The sequence below is a fragment of the Mus musculus genome, chromosome 17, assembly GCF_000001635.26.
Source record: "Mus musculus strain C57BL/6J chromosome 17, GRCm38.p6 C57BL/6J".
NCBI classification, from domain to species: Eukaryota; Metazoa; Chordata; class Mammalia; order Rodentia; family Muridae; genus Mus; species Mus musculus.
The window spans coordinates 79,651,432-79,673,403 of NC_000083.6; the positions used below are offsets into that span (position 1 = coordinate 79,651,432).

Here is a 21,972-nt window from a genome sequence, read left to right on the forward strand (position 1 = left end):
TAATAGGAGAGGATACCTGGTCCAGGGGGAATATGTAATTATATCTGTATAATATTAAATGATTTAAGATCCAAATGTAACACTATATTTGGCCATATTTCTTAGCCATAAATATTTGGATTTAAAATGTTAAATATCTATAGTATAAATTCAGTCATCTATAAATACCATTGTACTTGCCTAAATTTTTTAAGGTACAATGAAAGCAATTATGGTCAGCCTGGACAAATGACTGCATTAATCTAGTGTGCAATGCTCTCTTTCCAGTTTAGTGAAGAAACTGAGTTTCTGTGGCGCCTGGCCCGAGCCTATGGAGACATGTATGATCTATCCACAAGTACACAAGAAAAGAAGCATTATGCTAATATTGGTAAGTAATTCGTCAGCACTGGGTGTTCTCAGGTGGCATTGTTCTCCACAATCAGCCATCAGTGGGTTTAATACAAGCAAAATCATCTAAGTTAAAGACTCAATCCATTTCAATATACTCTGATAATGAAAAACTGTACACAGCCTCAGAACAAAATGGTCTTCTGGGACTAAAGTGTATGTTCCTTTAAAGCAACTGAGCTAATAATATTAAAGCAGGGAACTGGAGAAACAAAACAAAACAAAGCCCTGATTTCACTTTTTGAGTTTATGATATCACAGGAAGCTAAAACACCTGTGCTAGCATTTGAGGTGCAACAATAAGCCACGGAGTGTTGTGGCCTCCAGCTGTACTATCAGTTACACTCACAACTCACTTCCTATGGCATGGTAGGCCAGGAACACATAAAAATAACCTCTCGATTGTCAGGGATTTCCAAAAGGCAATACCTTAAACTGCCATGTATACATTTTGCATACATTTGAAATTTTCCACCATCACAATAAAAACCAAGGAGACTGTCAAATTATTGCTGTTGGTTGTTGTGTTTATGTTTCATTGGATGTCAGAATGCTTTCTTGTCAACGCTCCTGTATGTCCATCTCTCTGAGCCTCAGGTTTTATTCTCCTTTCTTCCAAAGCTTTCTCTTTTCCCAGCTTTTCCATGATAGTATAGGCTATACAGAGAAACTCTGTCTCAAAAACCAAAAAAAACCAACCCCCCCCCAAAAAAAAAGAAAAAAGAAGGAAATAGCAAATAAGAACTCCTCCCACTCTAGTCTGGCATCTTTATTTCCAAGAAGGACAAATGGTTAGAATCTGCAGTAGTCTTTGGTAGTCTTCTGGAGATTCCCTTGCTAAGTGTCCTCTCCACTTAACTATTTCCTTTCTGGAAAGCAGTTTTCTGTAGCAATCCAACTATAAGGCACTATCCATGGGGGAGCTCTAGAAAAGAGATTAATTTCAAGAAAAAGAAAGTTTCAACCAGAGCCTGAAAGGATTTATATTCATATCTGCTGGGGTGGGAGGAATTAAACCATATTGATGTGCAATGTGTTTGACACTCACCAGCAGTAATGTATCTTTCTCGAGCACTCCTCTTGCGTCTTCTGTTAGCAGACGGGACCAAGAGCACAAAATACAGGAGGGAAGCCTCTGAGTTTGTTGGGAAGGTGATGCATTTCTATAATAATATCTAAAGGGACAAATAGAAATGGGGAGTTGTTTTCAGACTACAGGGTGTTAAGTTTGTATAAAGAAAATGAGGAGTCGATAGCAGGAGCTAGAGGTTCATGTAGGGAAATCTTCTTATGGAGATAACAGTTCCCACAGGTAAAATTCTCTAGACTCTGTTTTTAAATTGAACGAGAGCTCAAGTGAGATGTTCTTCCAGCTTTAAGTATTAACCTGATGAAACTTAGAGTTGTCTGAGAAGGGATCTCAGCAGAGGGATTTACTAGATCAGATTTGTGAGCATGACTGTGGGGATTGTCCTGGTTGATAATTGATGTAAGAGGGCCCAGCCCACTGTGGGTGGGACCAATCCCTGGGCAGATAGTTCCAGACTGAAGAAGAAAGGTAGATAAGCATGGACCTGCAAACAAGCCGTCAGGTGGCATTCCTCCATGGTTTGGTTTCTGCTGCTCTTCCTTGGCTGTGGGTAAGTTCTTTGTTTAGAAGGAGTGTGTGGAATGGCAAACAGGCTTGCACCTGAGTCCCTGCTTGAGTTTCTGCTGTGACTTTCCCCAATGACAGTCTATGATGAGTCCTCCTCAGTCCCTTTTGGTCATGGTTATTTGTCACAGTGACAGAATGAAGCTGGAACATGAGTTGATATATGAGACAGAGAAATAGGAAAACAGGATGGAGATCTAGCGGCCAGAGTGCCGCATGGGGTTAAAATGAGATTTATCCTTAAGAAGAAAATTTACCATGTCACAAGAAGAAGAGGGCACCATTTTCATTCATACAGAAGGAATGTATTCAAATACTGAAGTAAAGCAAAAAGGATCACTTTTAATTGTACACTTAAGAAATTACCTCACCATGTTAGTGTTCTGGGAACAGTGCTAAAATGAAGTGTGGCAAGAAAGGGTGAGGAGAGGTGCAAGAAGGGACCCGTGAGTGTGACAGTGCCACACTAGAGAAATGACTGTATAAAGGACCAATGACTAACCATCATAGTTCAGTTCTCCAGTAAGTATTATTTGGGGGCTTCTACCTCACCTTAGATCATTTAGTTCCCAAATTAAAACACACACACACACACAAAATCTTTATATTTATAATAAGCCTTTAAGCATTAGAGCTGGGCATCTATCAACCCCTTATGCTAGTTTGTTTACTTCTCTGTCAGTAACCTCAAGATTTCACTTGCCATGTCCCACCTTTGCTGCTCCTGCTCCAACAGGCCATGCACTCTTGACTCACCTGCCCCATGGCGCCTTCCTCCTTCCTCCTCTTCACCCTCTCCTCTGGTCTCTCCTCAGACCCCAATCCCAGGAACTGAAGCCCCACCCACCTCTCCTGCCCAGCTATAGGCGTCTTTATCAACTAATGGTTTTAAATTAACAAGCAAGGTTTGCAATACAAAAGGTTGCATACCTGAGAATTCAGTCATCTTGAGGCAGCTAGACCTTGGGATTCAGAATTTAGCATTACAATACATAGCAACTCACCAAACCTCCGCATTTCCCCCTTTTGTCTAAATAACAATAAACAACTTAGAGTGGAACAATTATAAAACAATAATGACAATTATTAGGAAAGAGTTAAATTTAAAAGCCTATCTGTTTATATTTGGCAATTTAGATTCTATCATCTGTCCTATCTTGGTGAGTTTAGAGTTTTAGATCTAAATCATTTTCTATCCTAATTTGTATTAACATCCTAAAATCATCTTCTTAGACTTGGTACATCTTTTTTTTTTTTTTTTTTTTTTTAAGGAGGAGAATCTAAATATTCTTTTTTTTATTACATATTTTCCTCAATTACATTTCCAATGCTATCCCAAAAGTCCCCCATACCCTCCCCCCCCCATTTCCCTACCCACTCATTCCCATTTTTTTTTGGCCCTGGCATTCCCCTGTACTGGGGCATATACAGTTTGAGTGACCAATGGGCCTCTCTTTCCAGTGATGGCAGACTAGGCCATCTTTTGATACATATGCAGCTAGAGACAAGAGCTCCAGGGTACTGGTTAGTTCATAATGTTGTTCCACCTATAGGGTTGCAGATCCCTTTAGCTCCTTGGGTACTTTCTCTAGCTCCTCCATTGGGAGCCCTGTGATCCATCCAATAGCTGACTGTGAGCATCCACTTCTGTGTTTGCTAGGCCCCAGCATAGTCTCGCAAGAGACAGCTACATCTGGGTCCTTTCAATAAAATCTTGCTAGTGTGTGCAATGGTGTCCGCGTTTGGAAGCTGATTATGGGGTGGATCCCTGGATATGGCAGTCTCTAGATGGTCCATCCTTTCGTCTCAGCTCCAGGTACATCTTCTTAAATCCTAAACATCTTAAACTTATGTTAAGACTATGACTATCTAGTCTCCAACCCCATCAGAGACCTGAGAAGGAATAAATATTACTTTAGTATGTAGGAAGTGCAGGGTCACAGCTTCCAAAAATTATAGAAATGACAGAGCCTGTTGACTGCCTGGACAGTCCCCAATATTTTCTAAAACATTGGAGCATCGTCTTCAGCCTTCTGGCCCAGAAAATCTGACAGGCCTTTTGTGAAACAGGAATTATGATGGACCTGTTTATCCTGTCTTAGAAGAGCTTGGCAGTTGAGTTCCTTGTGTCTGTCCTTCTTGGGCAGCATTCTGCCTGCAGATGAACTCAGGCAATTTTCTTTGCTGTGATTGAAGCGACTCCATATGGGGGTTCTTCAATGCTCATCATCTTTGAAAATGAAAAATGAGGTGCTCTCAGACATGTCTCAATGTCAAAGGGACCTTAAATTAATAAAAAAAACATTTTAAATTACATATTCTACGGGTACCTGAGATTTTTGATAACTATCTATCTATTCATAGCATATCTAAACAACATGGCCATGACAACTTACTAGAGGCAGGGAAACAATACCTGCCTCTAGTTATCTAATTGTCTGATCAACCCAGGATGCATATTTCTGTGATAATCCAGACTTGTATCTCACATGGCCAGTAACTTGCATTTCTCAACCATCCCTAACAGTTTGCAGTAGCAGCTATTAAAAGGACTGGGATTAAACCTTGTATTTTTAAATGAATTGCATAGGCATAATACATATACAAGAGTTGAAGCATACATACCTTATGTTATAACAAAACTAACCTTAAATTTTGTATCAATATACAAAGACTTACAACACTGAAAACCTTACGTCTGTATCAATATCTGAACATATCCATATCAATGTAAACAAAAATAACCTCACTTGAGAATCGCAATAGCTCTAAGTTGAAGAATAGATTCAGTAATCTACCCTTTTATTCTATTATTTCTATATGATAATTCTGTTTCCCCCTTTTTCTTCTCAATCCACTTCCCTTTATCTAAGAAAGAAAGAAGGATAGAGAAAAGGAAAGCTAGAAATCCCTGAGTCTAAGCTCTGTATTTTGTTTCCTTTGTCCAAGACCATAACTATTTGTAACCATCCCCTTAAACGACAATATACCTAAAACTCATAAAATGATCAAAACTGCCCACCCCATCCTAACGAAATGGGGCCATGATCTCCTGAAATTACTTCCTGCTGACTTGAGGCAAAGAATTCTTTTGTGGGTGGGGAAGGGCAAAGGAAATTGGGAAAATGTTTAAGTCAAAAGAAAGTAGCTGGCATCATGTGTTGTCCAATCTCTATGCACTGAGAAAGTTCAGGCTCAAGTGAAGTCCTGGCTGGATCAGTCTGTAAGGTTGGACAAACCAAGGTCCTCTGGAGTCAGCAGCCCTCCCTGAGGCTGTTTAGAAAGCAAGTCTCACACAATGTGGGGCAGGATCAATTGTCCCAGCATCCTCCAGGGTTGACCTCATTAGTGCTGTTTCCTCCATTGTCATTTTCTGAAAACATAATTCCTCATAAGTAATACATAGCTCAGTACCAACAATTCATGGAATGTGCAAGGTGCATAGTTTAGCCAAAGATGACCTTCTACTCTCCATCTGAGAGATGACAGACATCTGTCTTTCTTTCTGAACTAGTTGATTACATGACCAAACTGTAAGATAAGATTCCATTCATGCCATCTGAAAGGATGGTATGTAATAATAAGTCATGAAAAGTCTGTAGCCAGCAAGATTTAACACTATTCCAGCTAAGCTGAAGTTCCAGTTGAAGTCAGTCTCAGAGTTGTTTCAATAGAGGGCTTAGCATTGTACATTACTGGTTCATTTAGTTCTTTTGATTTTCTTCTTTCTTTCTACAGCCAAGATTTTCAGGAGGTCTCCCACTCTCAAGTCTGATTTTTATCAGTTTGGATGAAATCCAAAGCCTTTCCCCACCTTTTATGTTAACACAAATACAAAATCTCTCTCCAATATAACATATCTCTTGTTTAACAGTTAGAAGTCATCATTAGTATAGAGGGACCCAATCTAGCAGCCCTGTTTTTATCCAGGTCCACTCCATTTTGTCCATTTTGACCTCTCACAAAGAAATGTGCAACATCACCATTGCCACTGAGCATATAACCCTTTTCATTTTGATAATTCAAAACAAGATTGTATGGAGTCCAAATATCCTCCTCTACAATGGCATACATTTATTATTTCTTATTGAGAAAGGTTTTCTCTGTGTAGCCTGGGGTGACTCAGATTCGTTCCGTAGATCAGACTAACCTCAAACTCACAAGGAACCTATCTGTCTCTGTCTTTGTTTCCCACGTATGGGAATCAAAGCATGGATTTATTTATTTAGTACCTTCGTACCCTTGAAAACATTTATGTTGGTTTTTGTCTCCTTCTCTGTCCTTTGGAAGTTACCTTTTGTGTGGCTATACCTATCCCTCCCATTTTCCTCTTTTAATTGAACATTCTTCCCGGTGTTCAACTCTATTTCAACTGCTTTCAGGCAGAGTGTGCCTGCTCAGAGATCTTGGCCTGGGTTGTGTATTTCACACTAGGCTGAGCTGCTGTCAATCCTCCCGGGGGAGTCTTCCGAGGAGATACTTTCCACATGTTCAGGGTAGCATGACACCCTTCCTCAAAAGGGGTAGCAAGCCCCGGTCTGTGCCGGTTTAAACTAGTCAGTCTGTCAGTGTGTCCTGTTGGATAAAATGATGGGGTATCACGTTTAGACCTCAATTGACATTAATCCCGTATCTTTTTACATTTAAAACAATATCACATCGACTCCAGGACGTGTATGTTCATTTGATTTATTTATCTCCTCTGACAAAACACATTTGTATTCTGTGTTGCCAAGTTGATAATTAGCATGCAATACAGTTAGTAAGCTTAACAGTATTATGTTTGTTCTGTCCAGTGGTCTTAGGATTCCTTAGTTGGACGCTTTTCTTCTTCTGGAAAGATAAAAGCAAAGAGCCTTGTCCTAACCCTAATTCTGGGTCTTACATTGACTAGCAAAATAGATCTTCCCTGGGGGGTGCGGGGCGGGGGTCCTTTTTGGCAACAGAAAAAGCATTATCTTTTAAATTGAAATTATAACCCTTATGTGGATAAATATGCCTACATTACCCTTTCTCTTTATATAAAATTAAGACTGACATGCATTCATCTTTTAGCTTACTAAGGACATTTCTACTTATTTTTAAGCAAAAACTTAGATAGTACCTTTGAGGAAAAACAGTGTGTCACTTTGGACCTTAGACTGTCTTTCGAAATCAGCTTTATCTTATCAGCAGGGAGTCCCACTCTGACTTCACTGTGTAGACCACGATGGTCTAAAACCTACAGAGATCTGCCGCCTGACTCTGTCTGCTGTGTGCTGGGATTAAAGGCATATGCCACAGCCATCCTGCTCAAATATTTCACCTCAATTTCAAATCATTATAACTCTTTAATTCATAAAACAACAAATTTGAACTGTACTGACATTATGAATTTACTTAAAATCTTTTTAAAAATCTCCTATGTTTTAGTAATGCCAAATAATCAAAATCTCCTTGTTGATAAACTGAGGATAATAATTTAAGGGCTCCATTTATTCCCTGAACCCATTCTTGTCGTGACTGAGCAGGCCAGCTCCCTGGCCGGTCCCCGCCCTCACACACGCTGTGCTCTCTTGACATTGCTCTAATTGATCAGGTTACCTGATTATGGATTTGCTGTGTAGTGAGGACTTTGGGCCCTGGAAGTCATGGACCAGCTCTAATGTGATGTCTTATCCCCAAATGTTCACACAATACAGTAGCTAATAAGCATTCAGCACGTGATGTTTGAATTGATTACAAGCACCGTGCTTGGAAGCTGGTAAAACGTAGATCAAGAACCCGACTCCCAGAGGAAGCAACTGACCCTGGGCTGAATGACCTCATCTGACAAGCACAAGGGGAACAAACACTTTCCACCTCAGGACCCGACTTAGGAGCCACTGTCTTGACTGGAGACTCTACTTCCTACCCACTCCTATAATGACACTAAACTTCTGTCTCTCTGTCTTTCAGGAAAAACTTTAGGAGAGAGAGCTATTACCAGAGCGCCCATGAATGGACACTGCCATCTGTGGTAAGCATGCGGGGTCCCCGCAGCCCTACCTCCCCAGTATGCATGCCTCTCTCCACACCGCAGGGTGTCCCTTTTTTAAAATTAGATATTTTCTTTATTTACATTTCAAATTTTATCCCCTTTTTTGGTTTCACCTCCGAACCTCAGTCCCCTCCCTCTTCGTCCTGCTCACCAACCCACCCACTTCTGCTTCCTAGTCCTGGCATTCCCCTACACTGGGGCACAGGACCAAGGGCCTCTCCTCCCACTGATGACCAACAAGGCCATCCTCTGCTACATATGCGGCTGGAGCCATGGGTCCCTCCATGTGTACTCCTTTAGCCCTGGGAGCTCTGAGGGTACTGGCTGGTTCATACTGTTGTTCCTCCTATGGGGCAGCAAACCCCTTCAGCTCCATGGGTACTTTCTCTAGCTCTTCCATTGGGAACTCTGTGCTCAGTCCAATGGTTGGCTGAGAGCATCCACTTCTGTATTTGTCAGGCACTAGCAGAGACTCTCAGGAGACAGCTATATCAGGCTCCTGACAGCAAGATCTTGTTGGCATCTATAATAGTGTCTTGGTTTGGTGGTTGTATATGGGATGGATCCCCAGGTGGGGCAGTCTATGGATGGTCATTCCTTCAGTCTCTGCTCCATACATTGTAACTCCTCCCATGAGTATTTTGTTCCCCCTTCTGAGAAGGACTGAAGCATCCACACTTGATCTTCCTTCTTGAGTTTCGTGTGTTTTGCAAATTGTATCTTGGATATTCTGAGCTTCTGGGCTAATATCCACTCATCAGTGAGTGCATATCATGTGTGTTCTTTTATGATTGGGTTGCCTCACTCAGGATGATATTTTCTAGTTCCGTCCATTTGCCTAAGAATTTCATAAATTTAACACATTGCTGCACTGAACTGACCAGCCACGGTTCCTCGCTCGCTCGCAGAAAAAGACAGTGGGTAGTGTCATGGTTACATTTGTTCTCACATATTTCTCCTTAGATTATGCTCTAAATTTGAGTAGTTCCTGAGAACCTAACAAGTCTCATGCCTTTGAGGATAAACTATAATTAAATCTAATTAGATATAGGTTTTTGAAAACATATACTAAAGTTATGACATGTTTCTGAGCAAAATGTGGCACCGGTGTTCCAAAGATTGGAAGTGAGGGGTCATTTTCTTTAACCTGATGAGTAACAGGAAACAAATTCCACAGGTCAAGGGAAATCCAGTCTGTGACTTAGGATCACCAAACCGGGGACAAACTTGGGTGACATAGGATGGGGAACTTTGGAGCAAAGGAGGAAAGCCACTTCCTGGTTCTGGCTGGTTGCTTTGTTTTTTTGGGGGTTTTTTTGTTTGTTTGTTCCCCCCCCCCAAAGGGATGTGTCCTCCTTCTACACTGAAAAAAAGCAAAGAAAAATATATTGTTCTAAATTATCCTTCCTTTTATTTGTTGGTCAGTTTTATATTTTTAGATTCCTAGTTGTTGCCACCACCTCAGGCTTTGTTTCTCTCCCAGGCTAAATGAGCACACAGTTACCCTAGATACAGCAGAAAATTAACTTATGGTCATTTCTTGAATGTAGGTGTCTTAGTTGGGGTTTTACTGCTGTGGACAGACACCATGACCAAGGCTACCCTTATAAGGACAACATTTAATTTGGGGCTGGCTTAAAGTTTCAGAGGTTCAGTCCATTATCGTCAAGGTGGGAGCATGGCAGGGTCCAGGCAGGCATGGTGCAGGAGGAGCTGAGAGGTCTACATCTTCATCTGAAGGCTGCTAGCAGATTACTGGCTTCCAGGCAGCTAGTGTGAAAGAGTCTTAAAGCCACTGCCCACTTGACACGCTTCGACCAGCAAGAGCACACCTCCAAATAGTGCCACTCCCTGTGCCAAGCATATTCAAACCACCATAGTAGCTTTTCATAAATTTACCCTCTCCGGGGCTATTTTGTTTCTTTAGGGACATCCCTAGGCAAAATCTATCTAAAACAGCTATCTTTTCGCTGTTCCCAAGATTCCTAACAGCAAAGCTGTCTGTTTATTCTGTCATCAGCAGGGGGCGCTCCATTCACAAGGACTTGCTTTAACTTTCTGAACAAAATCCAGTAGTTTTTGTGTACTCCAACTTCTAAGAGACACATGCCAAAATGTGAAGTGAGCTTAAGGAGCTAGAACATGTGACTTGGTCTTCGGCACGGCATACATTGGTGGAAGCCCCCTGAAGAGGCTACTTCAGAGTGGGAAGGCAGCTCACACTTTGGTGCTTCAGTTAAGGCCGGAGGAGGGGGCAACTGAGAGGTGAACTCGCTGGTACAGACTTAAAAGATCACTGCAATGTGTAGGCGTCTTGGATTTTATATCTCTCCTTAGCTTGCCTAGATCATCTTGTATACTTTAAAACTGGCATGCGTGATAAAGCACTTGTGTTCCTTCACTTTGAGGAGTACTTGAAACGAGTTTGTACTGAGAACGCTATCCTCTCTCTTCATCTTTGAAACTGGGTGCCTGGGACCTGGTCAGCAAGATCAGGGTGCAAGCAAACACTCGTGTTTCCCCTTTAACTGACTTCCTCTTCTCCTCCCTACGCCTCCTTCCGAGGCCTTCCTCTCACTTCTGCTCCCTCTTCTTCCTCTTGGCCTTTCTCTGCTCTTCCGTCTGTCCAGCAGTCCTCTGGACCCATGAGCAATCACATGAGAAATATACACTGTCTTCAGTGAGGCCCTTTATCAATGTGAGTTCTGAGTTTTCACAGAGAATATCGGATCTTCTCTGCCGGCTCTGTAGTACCTGAGCCCTGGCTTGCTACAGTAGTCAGCACTTAGTCCCCCTCAGTATGTTGCCTACCCTGCCTTCCCTTAACCTCCTCCACTCCCTCTTTCCATTTTTGTTGTGAATCTAATACCTTGATTATGACAACAGGACTTAATTCGCAGAATAAGTTAAATCATCACAAAGTAATGATCCAATTATTTCGTGTAATTTTTTTTTAAATTCACTATCAATTTTTTAAAATGTTAAGATCAATTCAACTGATGGAAATTTGATAAATTTTAATGTCAGTTTAACATTCACTCTCAAAATGTATTCTGTCTACTCAATAGAAAGCCCTTCAATCAATCAAATATTAAAACTTATTGTGGTAATGAATGAAAGAGAATCTTAAGTTTTGACTTGTGAAATAACACGTGGATAAACTGATCTCATAGCTAGCCCTGTTGCATGTAATTTTAAAATGTATGCAGTTGCAGGGGCCGGCAACAGTCTCACCCAGCCCCCAACAGCTAACTTTGTCAAACCTCTAATGACCGAGCTGCAGCTATGTCTTTCTCCTATCCACCTGAGTGCAGCAGACAGCTTCAATATTTTAAAACCAGCCAACTGCTGGGCGGGCGAAGATTTTCTTATACCATCCTTCTTAGCTTCTGCAGCCACCATAGGCTACAAATTATCGGTCCCCAAGAGTTCCATGCTCCACAGCCTCATCCGAATTCCTCTCCCTCTCTCTCTCCTCCTCTTCTTCCTGGGACCCGGAAATCCCTCTTTATCCTTCACTCACCGATTAGCTTCTGCCATCTTTATCAACCAGTTAAAATGGGGAGAAGGTTCACATGGACTCACCAAAGTGTGTGACCAACTTCTCATCACGAAGAAGCAGAATTAGCATCAAAATACGAACAGCACCAGGGAGATCCACAGCACCTCACAGTGCTGAGGGAAAATCTTATTCTTCTGGAAGTCTTTCAGGGTAAATTAAGGCATTAATAAAACTTTTCTCATTCAGTCAACAAGAATGGCAAACTGTGCTGTGAAGGCTAAATCCACTCATCTGTTTTGCAAAACAAATATTCATTGGATAGCTGGGATTATAGGTCAACTTGGGAAAAACTTCCCAACTGTAACTTTAAGACTACAGAAGCATTCTGTAAGATTCTGTTGCCTTTATCATATCAACCTAAAATACTCTGGGGTCAAGATAATAAAATATATTTATAATATGTTGGCCAAATGGGTTTGGCTGTAGGTATAAATATATCTCTCATATGAGTCATGCTCTATTGTGCTCTACTGTTTATGACTTATAGCTACACTCCTTATAGCATATGAGTCACACAACAGTCTGTTTCTGTTGCCTAAATACAGAAGCAATGCTCTGTGTGTGTGTGTGTGTGTGTGTGTGTGTGTGTGTGTGTTGATTAGGAAGCAGAGCCACACAATGAGTGGAAAAGCAGAAACTAGAACTTAGCTGTTGTGTTCTGATGTTTTCAGCCCTCCTTCTATTCCAAGAGGCTGCCTCTGATCCCTACTGTGTGCACAGTGATCCTCTGATCCCTACTGTGTGCACAGTGTTAGTGCTGAATCACAAATAGGCAAGAAGTGAGTAGGGTTGTGTTGAAGCTATATGACTGTCCCTTTTAATAGTATATTCAATATCAATGCAAACATATACGTGTGTGTGTGTGTGTGTGTGTGTGTGTGTGTGTGTGTGTGTACACATTATATATGAGCAAGTCTTATGAAAGCAGCAGTACCTCAAATAACCTCTAGATGGAGGTAATTCACCGTCATGTAAAGTGGCTTAGGCAGGATTCCCGTCAGACTTGAGTTTGGGAAATAAAATATTAAATTACATTTTAAAATGAGCACTATAAAAATAATATACACATATCATAACTAGAGTTGACTAGAAGAAAGGAGGTGATGAGCCTTTGGGGGAAAGCGAACAAGTGACCTTGGAGTTTATGGCACAGAGGAAAGCAAGTAATGTTTTAGACTCAAGACAGATTTCAGAACAGATTATACTTGTCCTAAGTCCCTAGGGGTACATTATGTGAAAGAGTACAAGTACTTCCTATAATGTTTATAGTTCATGGAATTCCTTTGCCTTTTCTCTTCACTCATAGTAACTTAGAAGGACTGAAAATACTCCATAGTCTAGAAGTCTTCGGAAGGAATGATGCAGCCGAATTTTAGCATTTCAAAAATATTGAATTGTTGCATAAACAGTCAACTTAGGCCTTTGTTTGTTAAAGACATAGGGTAAATAATAATAGGAAATACGAGGCTCCATTGGTAAATTCTATCACATATTTAAGGAAAGAACACACCACGTTTCTGCCAGCTCTTCCAGAGCCTCTGTGTAGCCCCGCACCACTGTATGCCTTCTGGCCAGCATCTCTCGTGGCTATAGGTATAGAACTTGTTTCAAAATGTAGTAGCAAACTGAACCGCAACGATGTAGGAAAAGCATACACAGTGGCCGTGTGGATTCTTTCCTGGGCTTTTGAGAAGCCTGTTTGACATGTAAAAGTCAGCTAGTTAGTTCATTAATAAACTGAAGAGGGAGAAAGATCATATGCTGACATCAATAGATACAGAAAAGCACAGTGGACAGACAATTATTATTCGTGGAAAGTAAAACAAACAAAACCTCTCAAAAACCAGAAGAGTGGGAACTGCCTCCGCTTAGCAGAGAACAAACCCCAGAGGAGCCATGGCTAGCATCATTGCTGATGTAAGAGGGTGGCTCTCCTGCCGCATATGCATGGGAGATAAGGCAGGGTAGGTGTGTTCCTCACACCATGGCTCTCCTGGTTCTTCTGAGAATTCTGGTGAATGCACAGAAGAATGTGAGAGAGACGGACAAGAAGGAAAAACCTTGACTCCTTGCTGAAGATGTGACAGCCTTTACACCCCTAGAATTTAGTCAGCAACGCAAGGTTGCAGGATACCAAATTAATGTACAACACCCAGTCAATTTAATATACTAGGGATATGTAATTGAAATTTAAAATTAAAATACATTGCCATTTGCAGTAACATGCACCCAAACTCAAATATTTAGGGTTTAAAATACATATAAAATATGTACAAGATCTCTATGAGACAAACTGCAAACTCTAATAGTGATATGGAGAACTATGTAAATGGAGAGCCAGTTCGTGCTGTGGGTTCATAGCCCCAGAATTGCCAAGATGTCAGTTTTCTCAGTATAATCCAGAAATTTGATACATCACCAGCAAAAATCCTGTCAACTTATGTGATATCATGAACACCGTTTATATGGAGAAACAAAAACCCCAAGTCAGAGTTGGAGGAGGGAGCAAGGCTGAGGAGCAACACTTCATGACTTAAAGGCTGTGTGCACTAACCCAGGTACAGCAGTGATCCTGGGACCTTAGGCAACAAGCACAAATTCCCAGAGTGGGATCAGAGTGCTCTGAAACAGTGCTCATTTAATATCCAACCTCTGGGTTCAGAGGAGCAAACTCCATTCTCGTTTAAAGCGTTTGATCAGTGATCTGCCTGGCTCTAAGTTCTCAGGTCATTTCCAATAGGCTGGCTTGATTGTTCTTCCTCCCTCTACGGTGGTGGGTTCCATTGGCTGTAAAGAGAACAGTCACAGCTGAAAGGGGAGTTTCACTGATTGCAAGTGAGTGACTTTTGGCTCTTGTTTTTTGTCTCCCATGTAACAATAATAATGTTACTGTTCCAATTTAAGAAATTACCCAATCATTTTTGTACTTGGAAGGTATACGCACTCAGAGAAGCGATCACGATAGCACTCAAAACCATATGCCGGAGCTCAGTTTTTAAAACAATATAAGACTATCACACTCTTTGCATAGTTAAATGTGTGCATTTTGTGTCAGGCAGCAGCATCCTGATGTCCTCTAGAGACTTGCACAGACAGAAACAGGTGTGAAAAACAATGTATCCTCAACTTTTAGAGTAGATAAGCCAGTTGCTGAAGAAACACTGTGTCTAATCTACAGTCAAATAACCATTTCTGTAAAGGGTTGTATGGGGGGGGGGGGAGAATCAGTCATTCTTGGGTGGATGTACCCTTGTACTAATGCATTGTTTCCAGGAGGAATGGAGAAAAATGAGACTTTTTCTTGAAGCAAGTTGTAATTATCCTCAGTTTTAGTTGATTTTAATCATGATTGTGTTTTTCAATGACATATAAGGAGGCCAGGAAATTTTTGAAGCAGCCATGGTCTTTAACTACTGGTTTTCATATGCTTTTATGGTTATAAATGTGTTAACACTTTGTTATCTAATTTAGTGCATGGTTCGGCTTTTTCTGAGAGCCCAGCATCTGGCGTTGGCTATGAGTTCCTACTGCCAAGCTTTGTTCAAATCACGTCACATTCCGTGGCTTGTTTTCTCTCACCTTGTGTAGGGCATGGACAATGTTCCTATGCCCAGTTAGCTCCTAAAGAAGCTGAGTTCACATTAATGTCAAATATCTACTTGTAGGGCCCTTGCATCTCTGTTATTGCGTCTATAAAACATTAACTAAGTCTTTAGAGACATATTTTAAATGTTAAGCGATAGTAGCGTTTGATGAAAAATTGACCTGACAGCCACTGCTTGTTTTTTTTTTCTATCTCTCTCTCTCTTTCCAGGTATGCAGTTTTGTGTGGTTATGTATCTGAGTTTGAGGGCTTGCAAAACAAAATTAACTGTGGACATCTATTCAAGGTACAGCTTCCTCTCACTAACCGCCATGAGATTATTCAGCATGTTGAACACTAGGGGTTTATTCTGATGTTTGAACAACAGAAAATGAAATAGTTAATGCTGTAAGAAAAGCAATCAAACCATTTGGGGGTGGGGAGGGTAAATATTATCCAAGATGGCACACAATAGTGCCCACATAGATGAGTGTTGGCCTTTTTTCCCTCCAAAGGTGGACGATTAGCCCTTCGGTCATGAGCTCACTGACATAAAACATGACTGAGATAAGTAATCATTGTTCTCTCCTCGAAGTGCTCCTCGGCCTTGTCAGTGCTGCTCCCTTTGATTCACTCATTCTTCATGTAGTGGTGACCCCCAGCCATAAAATCCTTCCGTCATCGCTACTTCATAACTGCCATTTTGCTACTGTCATTAACTGTAATGTAAATATCTGAGATCAGCCTATCTGTTGGGGGTCATGACCCACAAGTTGAGAACCACTACCTGCCTTCGCGGCAGGCAATGAAAAACAAAAGGTCTGGCCTAAAGCTTAAAGTTACCACGGTGACGAACAAAATAGGCAACTTGCCTACATAACCATGTACTCTTGCTGTTAGTTTTCATAACCCACTAACTAATCTGACTCAGTAACTGTGGTGGAAGAAAACGGCTCTTCCCTGAGTCCCAGCTTCCGGTTCTCACCCTGACAGTGCTGGAGGGGGTCTGGGGTGGGTGTGGATCCCTGGCCTCCCCAGAGCTGCTGGTTTCCTTACCTAAGTCCTGCTCCGTGCCATCTGATATGCGTGGACGTGCGCTCGTTTCGCCGAGGCGCTGAGCACACTTACTCAAGCATGGCCTCCTCAGGGCCCAGTCACAGCTTCAGTTCCACGGGCACGGGATGTGGTGACTGATTGCTGAGATATAATTGTGTTCACATTGTCAGACAACTGAGTTCCCTGGGCTTTGTCAAGGCTCCGTTTAGCCGTATCTGAAACTAGATGACTTTTCTGTGAATTTTTTTTTTCCAGAAGCATCTAGAAATAGCCATCCAGCTTTTGCCTGAAGAACCCTTATTATATTACCTCAAGGGAAGGTACTGTTATACAGTAAGTTACTGTCTTTGCTTAGAACCCTTACTTGAATACCATGTGGACACTAGATACGTTTTCAACAGCTTTCTCCCTCTATCATGATTTTACCTATTGCACACTAGAGAGAGCATTGTAAAGTTAGTTTTTAGTGTATGACATATGTTTTGAAATTGAATATTAATTTTAAATTATATATTATCATTTATTAGCTTACATTTTGTGTATTATATTTGTGTGTGTGTGTGTGTGTGTGTGTGTGTGTGTGTGTGTGTATGTGCAGTTCTTATCTTTCCATGGAACGGCAGAAGTCATACTTTGGGCTTTCTCAGGTTGAGATCAGCTATCACACATGTTTTGTGTACAAATGTACCAATCATGGTTCTTTGGGAAGATCTATTTTTATTATCAGCATTATTGAGCATAAATTATGTGTTTAGTTATTGGCCTGAAAATGACTTTGGTTTCGGCTGTAAAATACCTTTTCCCCCTCTTCCATTTCTTTTTAAAATTTCAGTCTGCTAAAGACCAAACACAGAACCACCTTCCACTTCTAGGCAAGCACTTCACCACTAATCTGCAGTCCCCAGACATTTCAGACATGATAGCAGGCAGGGTTCCTCCAAGGGACTTAACTTGATGGGATATTAGACATTGAAACAGCTCAAATGTGGGCAGCTGGTCAGCCGAAGGCCCAGTGTCTTAAATAATACATTAGTTTACAGAATGAGAAATATGTCTAAAGAGGTGCGTGAGAAAGGTGCAGGGCAACTAGCTACAATTTGTAAGTAAAGAAATTAGAGCAAGTAAAAGCAGGAACCGTCTCATTAGGGGACTAGGGAGAAGAAAGAGGCTCTCTTTATTGGAGACCACTGTATGCCATGTGTGCATTTTATGAGTTATATTTCTTAAAAATAAAATATAATTTAATATGAGCTATAAAAATATAAATGCATTTAATCGGTTTTAAAGTACAATTATTTCTAGAGCTACAGGGCATAGCTATGCAAAAATAAAAGCTTAATTAACTGTGAAAGAATTTGTAACTTAATACACTCCTAATACCAGACTCAAAACTATAAAATAAAAACTGACCAAAATATGCATATATTTGCAAACTGAAAAAATCCTCGTAGACTTCACATGCTTCTTGATGGGATGGGGTGGGCATGTATGTATACATGTGTGTGCATGATGGGGTGGGGTGGGCATGTATGTATACATGTGTGTGCATGTACTTACGGGGCCAGAGGGTGACATCAGATGTCTTCCTCAGTAACTCAGCACCTTACCTTTTGAGGCAGGATCTCTCTCTGAGTCTGGAGCTCACCAATTCTACTAGACTGTCTGGGCAGCAGCGTTCAGGAATGTCTTGTCCATCCAAACCCTCACCCGATGCTGAGCTCACACACACAGTGCTGAGCTCACACAGTGCTGAGCTCACAGGCAACGGCTCTGTCCCTTACCTTTTACTTGAGTGCTGGCCATGGAGCACAGGTTCTTCTGTTTGCACAGCAAACCATCTTCCCAGCCCCTAGCCTGCCTTTATATATATATATATATCATGTGTAAAGCACTTAATAAGCATATCAAATTCCACATTTAATAATGTTTTTGAATGACTGAACTTCAATTATGCCATCAACCAGATTAAAGCAATGTTTGGTTAAAAAAAAATCACAAAAGGAAAAAAGTGGTGTGATACATTTTTTACAAAGCTTTAAAAAACAAACTTGAGCAAATAAATAAAATTGTATAGAAATGCACAGTTTTGTGAGCTCCAAGGACTAAGCCCAGAGCCTTGTGCATCCCTGGCAAGTGCACACAACGACCTGCATCCCTAGCTCCACAGGTTCTGTTTCGGTTGTTTGTTTTCTTTCATGTTTTGCTTGTTGGTTTTGGGGGTTTTGTTTTGTTCTCTTTCTTTTTCTTTTTCTTTTTCTCTTTTTACCTAAACATTTAAAAGTAGGCTGAGAAGATATTTGATTTCACTGAGAGGATATGCATCTCATCAATGCCTTTGAATAGCATTTCTGAAATATGATACATGCCCAATATTCATATTTGTGGGCAATAAAGCAAACGGCAATGTGAACTTGAATTTGATTGCTGTTTTCATTATCTGAGCAACTCGTACCTGCATGCTTTGTTCAGATTAACCCTATCCCTCCCTCTCCACTCTCTCTTCTAACCTTCCTACCCCTCTTCCTCCCAACTTCAAATGCTCCTTTTCTTTAAACCCACTGAGTCCCCTTAGTGCTGCCTGTGTGTGCGTGGGTGTCAGGCCATCCTCAGAGCCTCTCAGGGGCCTAAGTAGTGAAGAAGTCTTCTCAGCCCTCTGAACTCCCTCTAGACTAAGACTCGTGTTACTTATCCTTATCTGAGAAAGCACTGACTCGGAGGATAGCATGAAGTAGGCACGAGTAGCAGCGGCAGGCTGTGTGTTTATCAACATCTGTTGTATGTATATACATATATGCTTGCACATGTAACTAACATGAGAGACATCACTCATTTCTAAGAGTGATATTCCTTTGTATATGTAGGTCTCAAGACTCAGCTGGATTGAGAAAAAAATGGCTGCTACTCTGTTCGGAGAAATACCATATTCAACGGTTCATGAAGCTTTGCACAACTTCCTTAAGGTATGTTTGTCTGTCACGTGTAATTGCTTTGCTGACAAAACTTTGAACAATTAAATGCAGTATTGCACATATCTAAGCATGTAGTATACCTACCCACTAAATTAACTTTCTAGTCACCTGGTCTCTGCCTTACTCTGAAACCACTAAACAATGCTTCCTGTCAGCTCCCAAACCTGACCCACATGGGATTTCCAGCTTCCAGCTGGTGACGTCAGTTATTTTGTTGTTTGAAGAGGAGGATGAAGAAGAACATGAGTAGAGGTTATCTGGATGAGGTTTTCTCAGAGCTAAGACAAGTACAGAACATAGAAGGGGGCAGTTGAACAATTAGTCTGAGTCATTCTTGGAGTGGCTCAAGATTCTTGCCAAATGAGGAATGTTGAGCCGGAAGTAATTACAGAGGAGAAATACCTGGTCAGCCAGAGCCTGTCAGCACTGTGGGTGGCTCCCCTGACTCTTTTACCCCACAGGCTCAATAGCACATCCAGACCTCTAGCCAGGGCTGAAATAACTACTTCCTCTGATCTATTCCTCTATCTGTACTCCATGTTCACCTGTCAATCTTAGACTCTCCCACAGACATAGTCACACGCATATACAAGTGTGTTCCTTGACAGTGAAAGTTGAGAACAAATTAAAAAGTCTGATGGAAAAGTACTTAATGAGAGTATATCTGTACTTTGAAATACAGCTTTTAGGAACAATACAGTAGATCTACACATGCTGACATGAAGATTCATCTGTGGCTCCAGGAAGAGAAAAAGTATAGAAAAAAAAACTTCATTATAGGTGTTATTTTTTAAAATGATAATTACTTCTATTTCTGTATCCACTCATCTGATAGGATGAGTGTCGATGGCGTTACTCCTGGAGAATGGAAAGCTGAGAATAAAATAAGAAAAGGGAAACCTGCCTTTTCAGACTTTGTAAATAACTGAATCCCTAAAGTTTTTTTTTGTTTGTTTGTTTGTTTAAAGTCTTCCCTTAAGTTCTACATCCCTCAGGGCTGGGGACTGGAGTCTGGATGGAAGCCTACATGCCTGGCTACCTCGGCAAAGAAAGACTGACTTGGGTCCTTAGAAGAGCTCTAGTTTAGTACCCTATTTGTACAGTAATTCTTTCCCTGAGAGATTAGGAACTATGTGTGAATGAGTCGAGGTGGGCACACTAATAGTGCCTTCTGCTTGGACCAACTCTCTTTGGCTCCTGTCATTCCTTTAAAGCACTGCATGGAATGGACTTCAGGGGTTATGAAAGTCATGTGACTTGCTCATAAGCAACCAAGTCTTAATCTAATAGAAGATGCTTGCCACGCCCTTCTCTTGTTTCTCTAAGCAGACGAGGAACGTGTAGGCCCTGTCTCCATGAGAGTGTGTTGCCAGCTGTTTTTGTTCTAAAGAAAAATGAGGGCAGATAGGACAATAAAAAGGAAGGCAATGACTGCGTATGAACTAATCTAGTTGCTGTGGACGCTTGGTGGCCATAATGGAGATGGCAATACACGGTAATAGCTTTCTCCAAAGGCTGTTTCTATATGAAAATACTTAAGCCAAGAAAGATAATCAAACATGAAACAAGTCTTGGGGCAGTTTGGTTACTAGGTCTGATTTGTTAAAATGTGTCCCTTTTCATTATGACTGGTTATTATTATCCCATAGCCCTGTTATCCTCTTGTGTGCTTTCTCTTAATCCAGACTGAAGAACTGCAACCTGGTTATTCCATGTCCAACTATATGTATACAGCCAAGGTAAGGCAGAGAACTGCTTAGAGATAACTCTGAGCGCATTGCAGTAAATATGGGTTGCTCTTCATATAAATGTTTCTTTTCATTTCTAGTGTTATGTTGAACTTGGGGAACCTCAGGAGGCTTGTAAATTCTGTAACTTGGCATTGCTACTGCCTGTTGTCACCAAAGAGGTAAGTCGAGGCAGTGAGAAAGTGTGGGGCACTTACCAGTATTGAGGTTCAGTGATGAACAACCAGAGTTTTCCTTATCAGTTACTACGTGAATTTATTATTCTAGCTTTATTAGAGTATATTTAATATAAGATACATACATATATTTTTAAAGATTTAATTATTTATGAGTACACTGTTGCTGTCCTCAGACAAACCAGAACAGGGCATTGGATTCCATGACAGATGATTCTGAGCTACCATGTGGTTGCTGTGAATTGAACTCCGGACCTTCTGGAAGAGCAGTCAGTGCTCTTAATCTCTGAGGCACCTCTCTTTGACTGCTTAAAGACACAGAAATCTTTGATTCCTATATGCATTGTAAGACAATTACCACAACCAAGTTAATGGATACTTGCCTCACCACACACCACTGTTTTCATGGGTGAAACCACCAAAGAGTGCTCTCTTTTCTATTCCGTGTTTGATGGGGCATTACTAACTATTGTCAACATGCTGGGCATTAGCTTTCCAGAACTTACTCATAGATGAAGCTTTTACTCTTTAATCACTTTAAAGGACTGGGAAGATCCTGGTAATCACGGCTATTCTCTTCTCCTATGGGGAAATGTTCTTTTTTGTTTTCTCTGACTCCCCACTCTTTCCTGTCCTCACTCTCATGCACACAGATATGTGTGCCAGGCATAAATGGTTATGAATTTTTCTACTGAATGGGGGAGGAATGAGTCGCTGCTTGATGATGGGTTGAACTAACCTATCTGTTTAAAAGGATTTCTTTAGCCTTCCAGGCATCCAGGATCAGGGCTGTCGAGTAAAGTCTCAGACAAGGC

At 41.1% G+C, this 21,972-nt stretch overlaps 1 protein-coding gene and 1 long non-coding RNA gene across 21 annotated transcripts in view; one reads left to right on the top strand and one right to left on the bottom strand.

Moving 5' to 3' along the window:
- Rmdn2 (regulator of microtubule dynamics 2) overlaps nucleotides 1-21,972 on the top strand; it is a 106,381-nt gene that overhangs the window by 72,836 nt on the left and 11,573 nt on the right. For 14 of the 19 annotated variants that reach the window (XM_006524498.3, XM_006524499.3, XM_006524497.1 and 11 more), the window contains 7 exons: nucleotides 268-370; nucleotides 7,982-8,042; nucleotides 15,440-15,515; nucleotides 16,520-16,597; nucleotides 19,126-19,224; nucleotides 20,919-20,972; nucleotides 21,062-21,142. In XM_006524498.3, the coding sequence (XP_006524561.1) occupies nucleotides 268-370; nucleotides 7,982-8,042; nucleotides 15,440-15,515; nucleotides 16,520-16,597; nucleotides 19,126-19,224; nucleotides 20,919-20,972; nucleotides 21,062-21,142 (552 nt within the window). Of the gene's footprint in view, nucleotides 1-267; nucleotides 371-7,981; nucleotides 8,043-15,439; nucleotides 15,516-15,723; nucleotides 16,280-16,519; nucleotides 16,598-19,125; nucleotides 19,225-20,918; nucleotides 20,973-21,061; nucleotides 21,143-21,972 lie in introns of those variants that run through there. The other 5 variants (XM_006524502.4, XM_006524501.4, XM_030249873.1 and 2 more) reach the window with 3 other exon arrangements.
- Nucleotides 1,106-16,451, bottom strand: Gm33006. Of its 2 annotated transcripts, XR_876982.2 has the most exons (4): nucleotides 16,265-16,451; nucleotides 4,129-4,274; nucleotides 1,439-1,565; nucleotides 1,106-1,315 (listed from the first exon to the last, which is right to left on the bottom strand). It is a non-coding gene; the product is annotated as a predicted gene, 33006 (long non-coding RNA). The 2 variants fall into 2 exon arrangements; XR_876981.3 differs by lacking the exon at nucleotides 4,129-4,274 and having other exon boundaries at nucleotides 16,265-16,321.